General features: G+C 38.6%; 1 protein-coding gene across 4 annotated transcripts in view; it reads right to left on the bottom strand.

The window, feature by feature from the left end:
* The window catches only part of Ssh2 (slingshot protein phosphatase 2), a 265723-nt gene that overhangs the window by 11255 nt on the left and 235733 nt on the right, over positions 1-18735 (bottom strand). For all 4 annotated transcript variants that reach the window (XM_076871695.1, XM_076871694.1, XM_076871696.1 and 1 more), the window contains 3 exons: positions 17652-17698; positions 13553-13699; positions 10008-10208 (listed from right to left, as the gene is read on the bottom strand). In XM_076871695.1, coding sequence (XP_076727810.1) covers positions 10008-10208; positions 13553-13699; positions 17652-17698 — 395 coding nt within the window. The remainder of the gene's footprint in view (positions 1-10007; positions 10209-13552; positions 13700-17651; positions 17699-18735) is intronic.

An 18735-nucleotide genomic window follows, 5' to 3' on the forward strand; every position in this document is an offset into this window, starting at 1 on the left:
ATACTACAAGTGCACAAATATATTCATATAAGGATCTTCAATATAATACTGTGATACTAAAAATTAGACACCAAAAATAATTTAAATTATACTTTATATATCTATATGCTCTGAGGCTGTTAAAAATTGTGTTAAAAATGTTCAATGCACACTATTAAGTAAAAAGCATGTTGTATATGTTTGTACAGGAAAAAATTTGGAGGAAGATCATCAACTGGTAATAGTGATTCTTTTGAGGAAGGCAAACATACTTCTGGGGAAGGCTATTAGTTTCTCTATTTTATATTCTTGTAACTTTGAATTTAAAAATATAAGCATGTTTAACAACTACAACGGTGGGGGAACAACCCACCAGGCATGGTGGCGCAGGCCTGTAATCCTGGCTGCTTGGGAGGCTGAAGCCCTAAGTAACTCAGTGAGACCCTGTCTCTAAATACAATATAAAAAAAGGGCTGGGGATGTGGCTTAGTGGTTGAATGCCTCTGGGTTCAATCCCTGGTATCAAAAAATAAATGAAGAAAAACACCCTAAAACCAAAAAACATACATATCATACAAAGGGAAATAGTCTAATGGAGTCCATTACCAACTCCTCATAACTGGGATAAGGAGTTCATACAGGGTTAATGGCTGACATGGAGTTATGGGGAGGATGGTGATCTTTAATTAGAAAACAAAGTTGGGGCTTATAAATCTGGAGAGAATGCTCTGCAACAGAATGAAGAGGGTAAACATGAAGAACAGGCCATTTTCAGAAGAACCTTAGGATAAGAAAATCAAGCTAAGGTGATACTTGGAAAAGCACATGGGCCAGGTGCAGTGGTACACATGCTGAGGTAGACTATGAGTTCAAGGCCAGCCTCAGCAACTTAGCAAGACTCTGTCTCTAAATAAATAAAAGGGCTGGGGATGTTGCTCAGTGGTTAAATGCCCCTGGGCCATGGATTCAATCCCCAGTACTGAAAAAAAGGAAGAAAAGAAAGGCAGGTGAATTAAAGGACCACTTTTCCATAATTACTCTTTGGTTATTTCATGGAGAGAAGCTCTGAGGTGGGGATGGGATTAATTTCAATCTACACACTCACAGGAAGCAAAAATCCCCAAGTCCTGTCCCAAAGGGGAAAGCTGGCTGTGTAGTGGGCCAGGATCACCTACACAGTGAGCAGGCCACTAAGTCTGGTCTCCACTACTTACAAGCCTATTAAGAGTTACCTAACCACTGGGTGGAATGTAAAACTTGGCCCAAAACAACTTGCCCCGGGCTTGGGGCCACACCCGAACTCTGCCGAGTCATGCGCCTGCACTAATGTGACCCCCTGTTTGTTCTCAACTCTGCACCTGCTCTCAGCTCCCCCTGTCTGTCTGCTACGTGGGTGGGGCTCTGACTCAGGCCTACATAGCAGAGGGGTGCTTTCCCATGTAGGAAGCAGGTCAGGCTCTTATGAAGACTAGCTGTAATCAATTAGCTGGGTGCAAGGTGGGGTTTTCACTCTTTCTAAGCTGCATAAACTCCAGCCACCCCTAGGAGGAGACAACATATCACACTTCTCAAATGAGTGGCTGAGCAAGGATGCAAGCTGAGTGCTTGGATAAGTGGGGCCTAAAGTCATATATTATTATTATTATCATTCAGGTTCAGTTTGTTTCCTTTTAAAACTTCTTCTCTTATATTCAGATACCCCTATTTCCCTGAACTAAATATGACTGTACTTTTTAATTTCTGTCACCTATCATGAGAATGTTCAAACCTGTACCAACTCCTCTTGCTCATGTGGTAGAACAATACCTGTGATGTACATGACTGGGAAGACAGCCCAGAGGGTAGCTGTTCTGACAGCTGTTCTAATAGTTAAAAAAAAAAAGAAAAGAAAAGAAAGAAAAAAGCTGATTTTATTGGTCAACAGTCTAATTAGCAGTTTTCATGATTCCAAGAATCCTCCAAAGTACAGTTTTTAAAAATACCTGGATCATTAGAAGGGAATGAGAGATGGAAGCTATGCTATGGGCACAAATAGTACATGTTTCAGAGGAAGCACTAACATCATAGTCTGCTGCCCAGCGGGATTTCCTTCTCTTCTGCGGGGAGATAATCATCAGAAAATATTGGGTTGAGGCTCTGGAATTAAATTGACACTTATAAAGCAAAAAGACACATCCTAATCCTAAGATTGGTCTACTGCTGTTGCCTTTGCAATAGGACCTGCAGGGAGAGCAGCAAGTAGCTCTTTGATACAATCCAGTCATTACCATTACCTCTGAAGCACTGCTACTTCATGAGTCCTTTCCTGACCCCCTTTCCTCCACCCCCTACTCAGGGGTAACTTCCCCCCATGAATGTTGTACTTATCATTCATTCCCTTTCTTTTTCTGGGGTGGGGAGGGTACTAGGGATTGAACTCAGGGGCACTTGACCACTGAGCCACATCCCCAGACCTATTTTGTGCTTTATTTAGAGACAGGGTCTCACTGAGTTGCTTACCGCCTTCCTAAATTGTTGAGGCTGGCTTTGAACTTGTGATCCTCCTGCCTCAATCTCCCTAGCTGCTGGGATTATAGGCTTGCGCAACCACGCTTGCCCCCCCCCCCTTTTTTAAAGTGTTATCACATATTTTGTTCTTAGATATTGCTTAGCTTTGCATGCTTTAAACTTTTTATAAATACAATTATACTGTGTGTTAATCTGATTCATAGAGTGTAAGGAATATATCACAATTTATCCATCTTGTTACCAGTTTTGGCTATTACAAACAACACTTCCATGGACATTCTAGTGCCTGGTACATACCTAAGTTTCTCAGACTGTTATATATAGAAGTGGAAAACATGGGTCATAGGGTATATATGCATCATCAGTTTTATATGGCAACATTAGATTGTTTTCCAAAGAAGCTTTGCCCAGAGCCAGTGTATTCTAATGTTCTATCACTGGTAGGGATAGATGTAAGACATTAGATCATTTCTATTATTTTAAACTGTTAACTTTTAAATCCAGCAGACTCTCCTCTGCCTATTCCAGGCAGGCAGCAAGTATACAAGCTGCCAAAAAAGAACTTCAGAGTTGGTCTGTGGCCTGAATGATGCAACCAAGCCTCAGATCATTACCCCCTTTGAGTGGCCTCTGACCTGAATTTGGATTCATGTAAACACACAGACACATACAAGATGACTGGGCTACTCTGGATAAAAATTTGGCTTTTGACAGTAATGAATAAGAAGGAAATTTAAATGACACGATATTTAAGACACCTTATTTTCCCATTTCCCCTTTCTTTCCATCTCTCTTTTATTCTTACTATGTTTGGTAAAGCATCAAGAAAATTATACAGAAGAAAATACTATTAAAAAGGAGGACCAGTTTACAGGAAAATCTGACTGCTTATGGTTACTTTTTAGGGAATTAGGCAATCAGTAGGTAGAAAGGCAAAAGGCAGTGATTGAGAAGTTTTGGTGTGCTGGGCATGGCCCTAGATACTTTAGGATACTTTAGGATACTTTTAACTGAAAAGCTATTAAGAAAATCCTTTGAGGGCTAGAGCTATAGCTTAGTGGCACAGTGCTTGGTTAGTACACATGAGGCACTAGGTTCAATCCTTAGCACTGCATAAAAATAAATAAAATAAAGGCATGCTGTCCATCTATAGCTACAAAAAATAAAATAAAATAAAATAAAACAAGGAAAGAAAATCCTTTGAAACCTCAATTGGAACTGGCTGTCACCTGAGCAGAAATCCATATTCTTTTATTCTTAGGTCCCCTGCTGCTGGCTGATCACCAAGCACTAGAACAACCTCAAAATCTCCACTAGCAAAATCAGCGTAAAAGGCAACCCTGCCTCCTCTAACCTTGAGACAGGGCCTTCAAAGAATCAAAACTGCCATTTCTGAAGACATGTGGCACAAATTTCCCTGGCTACCATCCAATTTTTCTGTAATCTAATACCACAGACACATGGTCCAGCTTGCAAATGGTCTGCCTGAAATCTGAACCTGTCTAATGGAACATAAATCTGCCAGATACCTGCATGATCATGGTAGTTTAATGGAGAATTATAACACACACACACAAACTTTTCTTTTGTTCTTCTGTCTTGCTCCCACTCCCCAACTATATAAAAAAAAAATCAGACATGAACAGTATTGCAGATTTATGAAACCCTCCTTCTTAGGTCTAAAGGGGGATATTAAATAAGTCTTCTCCAAGCTCTTAATAATATTTTGTAAAGTGCAGAGTCCTTTGTATTTCAGAGGGCTGTCATTTTCTTGGCTCACACCCTTTCACACTAATTAAGATTCTAATCAACTACAATCTCTACAAGAACTTGGTATTAGTTTGGTAACCTTCTCTACTAAGACCTCAAAGCATTAAACTAATGCCCTCAAACAGAGGGTTTCTACCTCCAATTAAGCATCCAGTGTTATCCTGGATAACCACAGAGCTAGTGAATGCTCGGATCAGGGAACAATCTCCTTGAGAAAATCACCACATACAACCCAGGAGAAAACATGGACAGGAAATAGAATTTCTTTATTTTTTAAAATATTTTATTTATTTTTTTAGTTGTAGTTGGATACAATACCTTTATTTTATTTTTATGTGGTGCTGAGGATGAACCCAGGGCCTTGCATATGCTAGACGAGCACTCTACTGCTGAGCCACAACTCCAGCCTTAGAATTTCTTTGCAAACAGAATGAGTGGGATTTTTCTAAGGGCTTTCCTTTCCTGGTTACCTGAACTGCAAGGCTTGACAGTGTTTCCAGACAGCCACAAGAATCTGGGGATTCTTTTTTCTTTTCTCTTCTGAACAGGCAGGTGGCAAGGTACAGTGGTGCACATGTGTAATCCTAGAAACTCAGGAGGCTGAGGCAGAGGAATTGCAAATTTGAGACCAACCTCAGTAATAGAGCAAGACCCCACTGCAGCAGCAGCAGCAGCAGCAGCAACAACAACAACAACAATAATCAGCCGCCGCCACTGCCAGTGTTTTAAGCATCAGGTCCTGCCTGGTACAGGACTTTGGGGATAGGCAAGAGTCAGCTCAGCACAATTTACCTCACAGTTAACCTTCAAGTGCCAAGGTTTCTGGATAACACATCATGCACTCTAGACCCTAATGGCTGTATACCTATGCGTATACGGGTATAATTTGGTTTGGGTGTTCACTGTCCCATAGGACGAGGGAATGTGACACTTCTCTAGAGGATTAAATGTGAATATATTTTAGCCAAATCCTAGAAATCCTATTTCCCTGGCCAGAGACCAGCTTTGGGCATAAGACTCACTCTCCCCAACCCCAGTTCCCAGAGGAAGTCTATGGGAGCTTCTGGGAAAAGTCATTCTCCCTCATTTAAATGTCCTTTTCCTTCAGCCATATGCTGGCAATTTACATGCAAATATCTACAAACATGGCAGACATCTAGCAATCACATGGAGACAACTTAAGGGACCAAACCATTAACTGAGGCAGGTAGAGCAAAAAGAGGTACATATCAAAGTCCCTGATTACATTACCACCAGGCCATTTGAGACTATTTCTGTGCTTTTGTTAGAGGAGGTGATAAATGGTCTAACTTTTAAAACTACATGTAGTGGGGGTATTGGGCAGGATATCTTCTATTTGTCTCTATGAGTATGCTCTTCAGATTCTTATCTTTTCTCTCTGCATTGGAGGCTGATCAATGAACCACAGGAGGTCTTCTTCTCTCACAGGGTTTGCCTAATGGGAAGCCTCAGAAAGGGCATTGGAAGAAAGACCCTGAGGGTTGGGCACCTCAGACTAGCTATATCCCTTTGATTGAAGGTTATTGCTTGTTTCTGAAGGTACTTTTTCTACAGGAGTATTCTTCCAGTTTCCAGTAAATGGGGGTCTCTCTCTTTGGAACAGGCGTTATTACCAAACAGCTCTGCAGATACAACTCCCTTGATTCTGCTAAAATGCCCCATCTTTGTAAATAGTTCCTTTTTAAAACTTTCCTTCAATAACCCTAATCTGAGTGTACTATTTCTTTTTTTTTTCTTTCCTTCCTTCATTTCTTTTGTTTTTGGTAACAAGGACTAAACCCAGGGGTGCTCAACCACCAAGCCATATCCTCAGCCTTTTTTATTTTATATTTTGAGACAGGGTCTTGCTAAATTGCTGAGGCTGGCTTTGAACTTGCAAGCCTCCTGTTTCAGCCTCCCAAGCAGCTGGGATTACAGGCATGTGCCAATGTGCCAGGCTTGAATGTGTTATTTCTTGCTGAGATCCTGATTGATGGAGGTATTCTACTACTTGGAGCCAAAAGCAGCCTAAATGACACTTCTACACTGGACTCTAATACTTAAAATCCAGGAAACATCACAATACAGGAAATTCCAGGAACATTTCCCCTTCTAGTTTCTGTAGAGTTAGTGTGCTTATGGGTGGTGGGAGGCAGTTGTTGATGTCATGGGGGAGGAAATAAATGGCACGTGCATGTTTTCTGGGTAACCCTGGAGAAAGGAGTTGATGAGAAATAATCTTCAACAATACATAGTAAACATTTAAACACATTTTAACTCACAATAATCTTGTGAGGTAGATCTCTTGATTTACATTTTATAGATGGGGTCAAGTGAGGATCAGAAATGTGAAGTAACTTCTGAGGGCTGCAGCAACAGGGTGAACCAGGAACGGAAACCAGATCTACTGACTCAACTTCTGTGGTTTTCTCTCCCACGGGCTTGCCCTCCCTCCCTGAATCAAGCCCAGGAAATTAGGATGGAACAAAAAAAGAAAGGGAAAGGGAAGAGGAAGGGTGATTTGGGGGTTTGTGCTGCTCTTCTTATCCTCATTTAAGATTTTTCTGAAATTCCTTTAACATCTAAGAAAAACCACATATGCTAAAAAACTTAGCCCAACAGCTTGCAGTAGCCTGGGATTCCAGAATAAATACTGAAATTGGCAGGACACATAGTATCTTTCCTCTCATGGGTCACGTGAGGACATTGCCTAATATCTGTCATGGGTATGTCTGTGAATATATATTCATGTCTCATCAAACCCTTAGATGCCTCTTTCTTATGCCAAAAAGAATTTCTGTGTCCTATCTTCTGATTTAATTGAAAAGCATCATCAAAATCTGGCCCTAAAGATCTATAAATTTTTTTTCAAAACCAGAAGAGGTTTCAGTATTCTCCAGCCTGCTAGAAGAATGGCTCAGATGAAATCATGCCAAGTGCTGAGTAAATGGGAGGGGTTTTTTAGTGGAAACCATCATGCTATGCTGTGGCCACATTTTCACAATACTTTGCGGGTGGGAGGGTGGTCCCTCTGCCTGGATAGCCTGGAAGGCTATTTAACATTTTGTTTAGGGGAAATACAGCCCAGATTCAAGAGTCAAGACCAAGTCATGGGACTTGCTGGAGTAAAACCCTGGCACCAACCCCAACTGCTTCTAGACAGCTGTGCCTTCACCCTAACAAAACCACCTAGAACATGCCCACATGGAAAATAACAAAACAAAATCTAGCAGTCCATAAAATTTCAGTATGTGGTATCTGAAGAAACTGATCCTCAAGTCATCTAAAATCTGGCACTTGTTCCCAAGAACAGCTGAAGGTGCTTTTCACCTGTAGAAGGGTAATAATGTAGTGAAATTAATTACTCATTTTAGTAACCATTTACCAAGTTGTACTTTAAAACAGCTGGCTCTTATTGATACAGGAATATATTCAAGACCTGTACTGGGTGGAGAGGCAGGTTGTAAAACAGTTTTTGTGGAAAAAAATATCCATCAAAATATGTGATAAAGGGGCTGGGGTTGTGGCTCAGCGGTAGAGCGCTCGCCTAGCATGCGTGAGGCCCTGGGTTTGATCCTCAACACCACATAAAAATAAATAAACAAACAAAATAAAGGTATTGTGTAAAAAAAAATGCTTTAAAAATATGTGATAAAACCTAGAAACCAGGTAATGTAATGTCAGCTGCTGACTGAGTATTGAGCTTATATGTTATTTATCCCATTATAATTTTCTGCATTTTTGCAACACACAGATGTGTATAATTAGATTTAAAGTTTTTTTTTTTTTTTAAGGAAAAGAAAATAAGAAAGAGCTGTTTCTGGGAAGTATCACATACACATGAAATTATACACAAATTATACACATCTTCCACATGACCAAAATTCTAGAAAGGGCTCAGTGAAGTCAGGCACTGAAGAAAACAAAATACCCAAAGTAATAGCAGGTTTTTTGTTTTTTTTTTTAAACACAATGGGCCAAAAAATTTCCAAGAATTTCAGCTAAGCCTAATTTAGTATTACCTTAGGAGTAAATGGTATCATTTTGATGAAGCAGCTATATTCAACCTTTTTTTTTTTTTTTAGAGAGAGAGAGAGAGAGAGAATTTTTTTTTAATATTTATTTTTTAGTTATCGGCAGACACAACATCTTTTGTTGGTATGTGGTGCTGAGGATCGAACCCCGGCCGCCCGCATGCCAGAGGAGCGCGCTACCACTTGAGCCACATCCCCAGCCCTATATTCAACCTTTTAAGATACTGATAAGTCTCTCACACATTGCTGGTGGGACTGCAAATTGGTACAACCACTATGGAGATTCCTTAGAAAACTTGGAATGGAACCACCATTGACCCAGTTATCCCACTCCTTAGTATATACCCAAAGGACTTAAAATCAGCATACTACAGTGATGCAGCCACATCAATTTTTACAGCAGCTCAATTCACAATAGTTAAGCTATGAAGCCAACCTAGGCACTCTTCAACAGATGAACGGATAAAGAAAATGTGGTATATATACACAATGGAATATTACGTAGCCATAATGAAATTATGACATTTGCTGGTAAATGGATGGAACTGGAGACTATCATGTTAACTGAAATAAGCCAATCCCAAAAAACCAAAGGCCAAATGTTTTCTCTGATATGTAGAAGCTAACATACAATAAGGGCGGGGGAGGGAAGAATAAAAGTTCGTTGAATTAGCCAAAGGGGAATGAAGGGAAGGGGGGAATGGGAATAGCAAAGACAATAAAATGAATTGAACATAACTTTCCCATGTTCAAGTATGAATATGTGACCAGTGAAACTCCACATCACGTACAACCACAAGAATGGGATCCTGGGAAGGGAGGGGACATGGGGGCAGGAAAGATGGTAGAATGAGATAGACATCATTATCCTATGTACATGTATGACTGCACATATGGTGTGACGCTTCATCATGTACAACCAGAGAAATGAAAAGTGGTGCTCCATTTGTATACAATGAATTGAAATGCATTCTGTTATCACGTATAATTAGAATAAAAAAACTCCTCAAACAAACAAACAAAAAGAATGGATCCTAATTAGAATAAGTTATACTCCATGTATGTATAATATGTCAAAATATACTCTACTGGACAGGGTGTGGTGGCACATGCCTGTAATCCCAGTGGCTCAGGAGGCTGAGGCAGGCAGAACTCGAGGTCAAAGCAGCCTCAGCAAAAGTGACGCACTAAGTGACTCAGTGAGATCCTGTCTCTAAATAAAATACAAAATAGGGCTGGGGATGTGGCTCACTGGCCAAGTGCCCCTGAGTTTAATAGCCAGTATCCCCACCAAATACACTCTATTGTCATGTATATTTATAAAGAACAAAAATAGATATTGAGAAGTACTTATTAAAATCTGTACCTTGTTGAGAACTAATAGTATTTTCATCTTTTAGTTTATATCAACCTAATATGACTCTGAAAGACTAAATGCCTAATCTTCCACACTAATCTTAAATGCTTATACTTATTTAAATTCTTTTTTTCAGTGCTGGGATCAAATTCAGGGCCTTGTGCATACTAAGAAAAAATACTCTACCACTGAGCCACATTCTCAGTCCTTATTATTTGAAACTTTGACAGAGAAAGAAGACCAAGTTAAGAAAAAGATCACATCCAAATTAGGCTGAGAATTATTACCTGTTGAGAAGGACATTTACCTTGCCTTATTATAAAGAAGAGAAAATTTAAGAAAATCACTGAAGGACTCACCTTGCCAGCAAGATCCCCTGGTATTCTTCCAGTTGTCGCATGAAGCTGGGGTTGGGCTTGGTCACTGTTCGTCTTTCTTTCACGTAGTCATAGGCTCGGTCCAGATTCCAGCCATATTCCTTCATTGCATAGGCAATCACGGTGGAGGCTGAGCGACTCACACCCATCTTGCAGTGCACAAGGCATTTAGATCCATGCTTCCTAGTTTAGGAATTGAGGTAAAGAATAGAGGAAAACAGTGGTTCATTTTAAAAGCTGGATTCTAGATTTTTTTTCCCCCAAGTCTTCTGATCTGTCCTTCTATTTTCTTACTATGTAATCCCCATGCTTGGTACACTTATGTATGCTATGATCAAATATGGGTTTAAGGTAAGCAGGTCTTAAGTGAGATCGTAAATAATGTTTACTAATGTTAAGTCTCTTTAATTCATTTAACAAATATTTACCAGACATTTACCATATGTAAGACAATGTTCAAGGTGCTAAGATGTAGACATAAGTAACACAAAGCTGTTATCCCAAAGAATAGGATTCAGCAGAAGGAATAAATAATTAAAATTTAATATGGTCAGTGCAATGATGGTCACAGAATATAGAGGAAGCACTTTGAATTTAGAGACTATATCCTAATCTGTGTTTGGTGGAGGCTAGTTCCCTCACAGCCCCAGGAACATATATCATGACTGACACTCTTCTGATTTACAGATGTGATTCATCTAATTTATTCAAATAAAATTTTGAGTTATTTTCAGTTTAAGTTTCACTAAGGGTTCTGTCCCTCGAGGAAAGCACAAACCTAATAAACCCAACCTTCTTCCCTATTCAGACATAGTTCTGAATATTACTTTTCACAACATGTGTTATGATTAGAGATTGGCAGGTATACAACCCAGGGAGTTGAGTGGAAGCATGTGAGGAACCATTTATTGCTAGTGTACATGGGTTCTAGAATCCTTCCCAAGTGTCTATTCCAAAAAAAAAAAAAAAAAAAAAAATCAAAAGTATGTACATATTAGGATCAGGGAAAATCCATAACTCATTCACTGTGTGATGATGGTAGACTAGCTTCCTCCCAGAAGCTTACAACACTGCTTCTGGAAACAAGAGACTCATGACGTATTATTAAGTCACCAGTATAATGAAGCATGAGGTGATGTGCTGAAATAAGTGAGCCAGATAATCTACAAGAATGTAGAGAATAGTCTTGGAATAACAGAAACAGTTGCAGAAGGAAGGAAGATTAGCCTTTTGTCAATCAGGTACAAAATTTTGGTGTCTTAAGGATGGCATGAATGTCACTCTGTGTGCTTACGTATTATCCCAATGACTTAAGAATTATTTGTTTTACTTACTACACACTAGTACTTTCCTTTAAACTACAGTTAGAAAGCCAATGCACAGTGACTCAGATGAAAGTTTAGACATGTGCTCTTTATTTTCCCACTGAGTTCTGACAACGTTGAAATATCAATTTTCAGGTTTATGCCTGTAGGCATGGAAGGAGCTCAAACTTGGATAACCAAGTCAAATTATGAGGGGCTGGGGTTGTGGTTCAGTGGTAGAGTGCTCGCCTAGCACGCATAAGGCATTGAGTTCAATCCTCAGCACCACTTAAAAATAAAGACTGTGTCTACTTAAAACTAAAAAATAAATATTTTTTTAAAAAATCAAATTATGAAATCTAGTTCTATGAAAATATCTTTTTAGCATATTTGCAACAGGATATTTCAGAGGATAGCTTCTAACTCATGTAATGAAAGATATAAGTCATTTCTCACCTAACCCTATTCCACGCTTCAGTTTGAGCTACCTTCTCCTGGCACGAAGAATCAATCATTCAGTTAAGCATGACCTCATATTGGGAATCAGGGTCGTGATACATTCGATATAGGAGGCATCCAGGGCACAGCATTTAAGGAGGCTTAATTACCCCCTCTCACATGCTGACCCACACTTGTAGAAGCCTGAGTGGGGGTGCCTCCATTTGTGCCATGGGTGCCTCATGTGTCTCCCCATCTTAACTGGCATCAGCCTCTATTTTCATTGCGACTGGGTCCATGCCTTGAACTCTAGCCTCTTTAGCTGTGACCCTGACAACTTGCCTAGTCTTTCTAGTTTGCTTTCCTTATGGAACTAGACTATTTCTGTATACTTATGGATTTCAAAATAGACACAACCTTGGTTCAAGTCCCATCTCCATCACTTGTTATGAAAAGAGATTCACTCTATGAATCTCCTTTGTGTGGTCTGTTCTCATTCATATAGGGTGATGACAGTATCTGCCTCTCTGGATTTTAGAAAATATCAAATGAGAGAATGCACATAAAGTAACTGGCACAAAGTAGGTATACCATAAATGGGAATAATTTAATAGTAGTCTTCAAGAATATAAAACACTTCAGGTAATAAATGGCTAGAGGCCAAAGGAACAGGCTCAAAGCTAGAATATGAGAATTCAGGGTAACCACAAGGAGGAATGTATTGACTATGAGGTTCCTTAAGAGAAGGGTATAATCATTCTTGGAGGACTTTAAGAACAGAAACATTTTTCATTTGAGAGGGATGGTGTGAATGTAGTCCTAACTGCAGGAGGATGTGCCAACAAGCTCATTTATAGTTTCTTCTAGTGAAGGAATGAATACAAATGGCGAGGAAATCCTCAGGGACTTCAAAAATGTCATGTTAATGTTAAGACTAGGGCTGGGGGTGTGGCTCAAGCGGTAGCGAGCTTGCCTGGCATGCATGCGGCCCGGGTTCGATCCTCAGCACCACATACAAACAAAGATGTTGTGTCTGCCGAAAACTAAAAATAAATAAATATTTAAAAAAAAAAATGTTAAGACTAACTAATACTAAACACTAAGTAAATACTAAATAATTTCAAGAAAAGAGCTACTTAATTTAAGGAAGATATCCATGAAGGGTCAGAGAAAAATTCTACCATTAAAAATATGATAAAAATAAGGTAAACGATTGGCAGGGCTAGGGTTGTGGCCTAGTGGTAGAGCACTTGCCTAGCATGTGTGAGGCACTGGGTTCGATTCTCAGCGCTGCATATGAATAAATGAATAAAATAGATGTTCATCAACAATTTAAAAAATGTTAAAAAAAAAAAAAGATCAGGAAAAGATTTCCTAAGTTCACTGTTCTTTCCTTGCCTTCAGAGAGGAGGAACTGGTATTCCAGCTATTCAGAATAATTTCTGTTCTCTAACTTACAAACTCATCCATGTGGAAACTTTAAGAATTTCATTCAGATTTCTTCTACATCTAACTTCTATTTCTTTAGTTGAAGCATTACACTACTTTCTTTAATTTTGTGCTCAATGGAAAACATGAGGTCAATATGAGGTCACTTCTGGGGGGATTCATTTACTTAAAGGAAAAGTATTAAGTCATTAGTCTTTTGCCTAGGATTACAAAATCTTTTCTCTTTACAACCTTTTTCCTGAATATCACCAGTAAATTATCTATAGCCTTTGGCCCCAGCCATGTGTGGTATATCATGAGGAACCAGGGTCAGACCATGCAGGGCTATTTACTTACTTTGCTTTAGAGATGAATTTATAAGTGTCATTCCAGTAAGCCAGGAGATCTGTTGCTTCTTCATCATATACCCGGATGTTATGATACTCAAAGACTCCTGGGAAGAAGTTATCTATCTCTCGAGTGACATTCAAGATATAACGTACCCTGTCAGGAAACCAAGGAAAAATATATATTCTATTATTCAGGTTAAATCCAATTCTCAACACTATTTTTCTTTTTCCACAGTGCTTGGGATTGAACCCAGGGCCTTGCTGAAGGTGGCAAGCACTCTTATCACTGAGTTACATCCCTAACTCTCAGCACTGTTTTTCTTATTCAAAACTTGTTTATGCAATTGATAGAAATTAAATACAAAAATAATGATAAAAAGCTATAAATTCCATTTTCAGTTTATGTATAATCACACAACCTCATCTTTGATAATCTCTTAAAAAAAAAACAGGCCTGTATCTTACTCCTAAGAATCAATGTGAGATCCATAACCTAACAGCTTCTCTGTTAGTAACATTACCAATATCAATTTTTGTTAGAAGTTATCTGTATAAAATCAGACTATTAACATGTACCTGAATAAAAAAAAGAGAAAAGGATTTTTTTTTACCTGAATATCAAGTATGTTTATTCCAGATATAACAGCATTTTTTTTGCTATTTTTAATAGCATAGATAAAAGTTATTATAATTGTCAAGTTTAATTGTTAATAGCACTGTTGTCCTATTTTTCTAAATGCCAAATTGTTAGGTTTGCACTATTACTCTCTTAAACTACATGAAAGGCAAATGAGGTCAGGCCTGGGAGGGTCAGAGGAAAGTTGGACTTGAAACTCCTTTAACTTTATCTGGCAGCATTCCTGGTTGCTATGGCAGCAGATGTGTCTGAGGATTCTCCCATACAGACAATGCTTGCAGAAAAGGGTTTCTCTATAAAAAAATTTCTTCTATTTCTTCTCTGACTGTACCATCTCAACAGATATTAGGGTTGAGTTTACCAGAGGTTGTTTTTCCTCAGTACTGTGTGGACTTGAACATCACTAGTTTACTCCACAACAGAATACAGATTAACTCACTTCTCTACGTAGAAGCTGCTTTCTCCTGAGAATCATATGTGGGGTTCTACAAACCCAGTGTCTGAAGTCAAAGAAATGACTACAGAAAGAAAGCCACAGTTAACCAACTCTATGGTTAAGGCCAAGTAGCTAAAATTTTTCTGAGACATGAATTCAATCTGTTTTAACTTAGTATCAAAACCTCTTACTAGAAGGGATTTTTTAAAATTTGAAAGTCAAGCACATGGTAGGAATGTAAAATTGTATGACTACTGTGGAAAATAGTCTAGCAGTTCCTCAAAAAGCTGAACACAGTTATCACATGACCCACAAATTCCTCTCCTAGGTGCAACCCAAGAGAAATGGGAAACATGTCCACCCCAAAAGTTAGACACCATGATCATAGCAGCTTCATTTGTGATAGATAAAAAGTAACTATCTGTCTGTGACAGACATTAGCAGTTTCCAGGGATGGGGGAAGAAGGAAAATGGAAGTGACCAATAAAGGCTATAGCTGTCTTCTGGGTTGAAAAAAAAATGTTCTAAATTGCCAGGCATGGTGGTGCACACCTGTAATTCCAGCAACTTGGGAGGCTGAGTTAAGAATTCAAAGCCAGCCTCAGCAACTTAGCCAGGAAGTTGCAGCTCAGTGAAACTCTGTCTCTAAACTGGTGAATGGGTGAATTGTAAGGTATATGAGTTATACTTCAATAAAACTAAAAAAAAAAAAAAAAAAAAAAAAAAAAAGGCAAGTGTACTTCTCTTATTTTCTTAAAATAAAAACAAACAATCTCCCACATCCGATCCCATACCTCAGTAATGGATCATGACATTACCTACCTGGCTGGCCAGAAAGGGATTTTCAATTCTTTTCATTACCTAGTTTCAAACAGTCCCTGCCAATTTGTACTGGCACTCTGAAATTTTTTCGCCATCTCAGCAGTAAATGACTCCATATGGAGCAGCACTTTACTTGAGGTTAGGTTCTAAAGTCAATAGGTTGTGTGGAAATGGCTTTATTGCCAAAATTACACTTGAAAATCCCATAAATCATCCACAGGGGGCAGAACACATGATTGTGTATAGACCCATGAACTATAATTCTTCATATACTAAAATTTAAGAAACACTGAGTCTCCTGGGTACCATGGCACATGGTGGTAATTTCTCCTGAGGATTGCAAATTTGAGGATAACTGCAAGAGCCTTAGCAACTAGTGAGACCCTGCCTAAAAAAAAGGGTGGGGGGCAGCTAGGGATGTAGATTAGTGGAAAAGCCACTCCTGGGTTCAATACCCAGTACCACAAAACAAAAACAAAATAAAAAACCAAAACACTGAATTTAAGAAATGATATCTAAACAGGTATCTGAACATCTAACCATTCTGTCTTTTACACAATGAGATGTTCCATTTTATAATTAAGCCTTATAAGAAGTAAATGATGGTGTACTATTACATACTAGGGTGGTGATTATAGATAACAATACCATACTGTACATTTCAAAAGGCTAAAAAAAGAAAAGGATTTTGAATGTTTCTACCATAAAGAAAAGATAAATGTATGAGGAGATAAATACATTTAACCTAATTAAAACATTATACAATGGATTCATGTATTGAAACATCATGTGGTACCCCATTAATATGTACCATTTACACGTATCAGTTTTAAAAAATTAAAAATTCAAAAAATATGAGAAGGATGGGTCTTATCGCCTGCTAGGGTTGTTCTAAAGTCAAAGTGTACAGACCCTGTGCATATAGCAGATTTAATGTTATTATTCTATAAGTGGCCCCCACACTTGGGGGAAACTTCAAGAATCCTAAGCAGTAAACAATTATGTAGGCTTATAGTTTCCAGGCTCAAAGAGGGCAAACAGCAGACATAGGATTAGACGCTAGATTTTGGAATTCCCAGCCAGTGTACTAATTGATTTCCTCTCCTTATTTATCCCATATTTACTGAGTACACCCTTGGTATAAAGATCTGAGTTAGACATCAATTCATAAGACCAGGATATAACCTAGAGATTGAACCCATGTCCTGTGCAAACGCTCCATCCCCAGCTCAATTTTCTCTTCTCTTAATGGGATAATCTGTTCTTTTACAGTGAGGTTCAATAAGAAATTTAGTAGGCCTTAGCTAAGAAGTAAAAAGGGAAGAATGGCAGCTTTTGCTTGCTGAATTGTCACTGTAGTCTCAATTACTACAATCAAACTTAATAACCATTATTCAATTTCAGAAGCTTGCTTACTTTACATTCATAACCTACTTATTTTTCAATCAGGAAAAGATAAAAGGGGCTGAGTCTTATTTGAGTCTGTGGATTCCTAACACCAAGTACAGTGCTTGACCCACAAAAAATACCCAATAAATGTGAATGAACAGCTCTATGAACCCCAAATATGCAATTCTATGTCCTCTTACATAAAAACAGAAACCAAGCTGAGTGTGGTATCACACATCAGGAATCCCAGCAGCTAGGAAGGTTGAAGCAGGAGGATCTCCAAGTTCAAAGCCAGCCTTAGCAACTTAGGGAGACCCTGAGCTGGAGGGTCTCCCTAAGGGCTGGACATGTAGTTCAGTGGTTAAGTGCCCCTGGGTTCAATCTCTGGTATCACCTGCCCACCAAAACCAACCAACTACCACCCCCCTAAACAAAAAATAAAACAAAACAAACAAAACCCCCAGGAACTAAAAACTATATTTGATTTTTTTTTCGGGGGGTGCTAGGGATCAAACCCAGGGCCCTGTGCATGCAAGGCAAGCACTCTACCAACGAGCTATATCCCCAGCCCTACATTTGATTTTAAAGAGCACTAAAGACTTACGTTTTTATTCTTAAAAGTCTTCCATTAAAATGGCTGATCTGTCTTGGAATGGAACAGGTGGAAAATAGCCACTTTTAACTTTTATTAGATTACACTTGATTAGAATCAGTAGGAAATAACTCTTAAGATTAAAATCAACCACCGATACTATGATAACATAAAGACTAAATAGGGGCTTTTGTCACACAGGAGAAAAAGCAATAGATTTGTGTGCTTACCCTCGGTTTTGTAAGTCCTCTAAGTTGGAGGCGTTCCATTCTGAACCCTGTGGAGCAAAGAAGACAAGGTTAGGGAGTATTAGCAACTCAACTAAATACAATACTTGAAAAGGAGTACTGTGGAGGAAGAAGTAGAGCTTCTAAAAAGAGAGCCAATAATATTTATACAGTGCAGGCAATTTAATTATTATATGTCGTTTTCACAAATAATAGTTATCTTAATTTTTATAGATAAGAGGTACTTATAAAATTCAAATAATTTTTCCTCAAGATCATAAAGGAGGAGAGATACCTTTGACTAATCCGATCTAAGTTAGATATGAATGTTGTGATCAAAGCAGCATTATTATGAATTAAATCTAGATTTTATTCCGAAGACCACAATTTCTAGTGTAGTATATTCCCTCTAATAAGTTGGGGGGCAGGATTATGAGAGTGTGGCAGAAGAGAAGAAAATAGAAGCTCTGTTAAAGAATGGAAACATGATGCTCAAAAACTTAAGACAGAGGGCTGGGGTCGTAGTTCAGTGTAAGAGCACTTGCCTTGCATGTGTGAGACACTGGGTTTAATCCTCAGCACCACAAAAAATAAATAAATGAATAAAGGTAGTCTGTCCCTCTATAACTAAAAAAATATTTTTTTAAAAATTTTAAGATGGATAAACAGCAAACTCAAAGAAGGGGGGTCCTGTAAATTATCTGGAAAGCAATCAATTGCTGATATTTTGCCACATTTACTTTCTCTTCCTCTTTTTTTTCAATACATATCACACATTTCCCCTGAACATATGAAAGCAACCTGAGTATATGATTGATATTTAACACTTGAAAATGTATCACCTAAGAACATTTTTATGTAACACTATTATCACATCCAAGAAACATAACCCTAATGCAATAACAACCTAACACATGATCCATATTTTAATTTCTACAACTGTTCCTGGAATGTCTTTTTTAATTGCTCAATCAAGAATCATACTTAGGGCTGGGGATGTGGCTCAAGCGGCAGCGCGCTCGCCTGGCATGCGTGCGGCCAGGGTTCGATCCTCAGCACCACATACAAATAAAGATGTTGTGTCCGC

The sequence above is a fragment of the Callospermophilus lateralis genome, chromosome 11 (assembly GCF_048772815.1).
Source record: "Callospermophilus lateralis isolate mCalLat2 chromosome 11, mCalLat2.hap1, whole genome shotgun sequence".
In the NCBI taxonomy this organism is placed as follows: Eukaryota; Metazoa; Chordata; class Mammalia; order Rodentia; family Sciuridae; genus Callospermophilus; species Callospermophilus lateralis.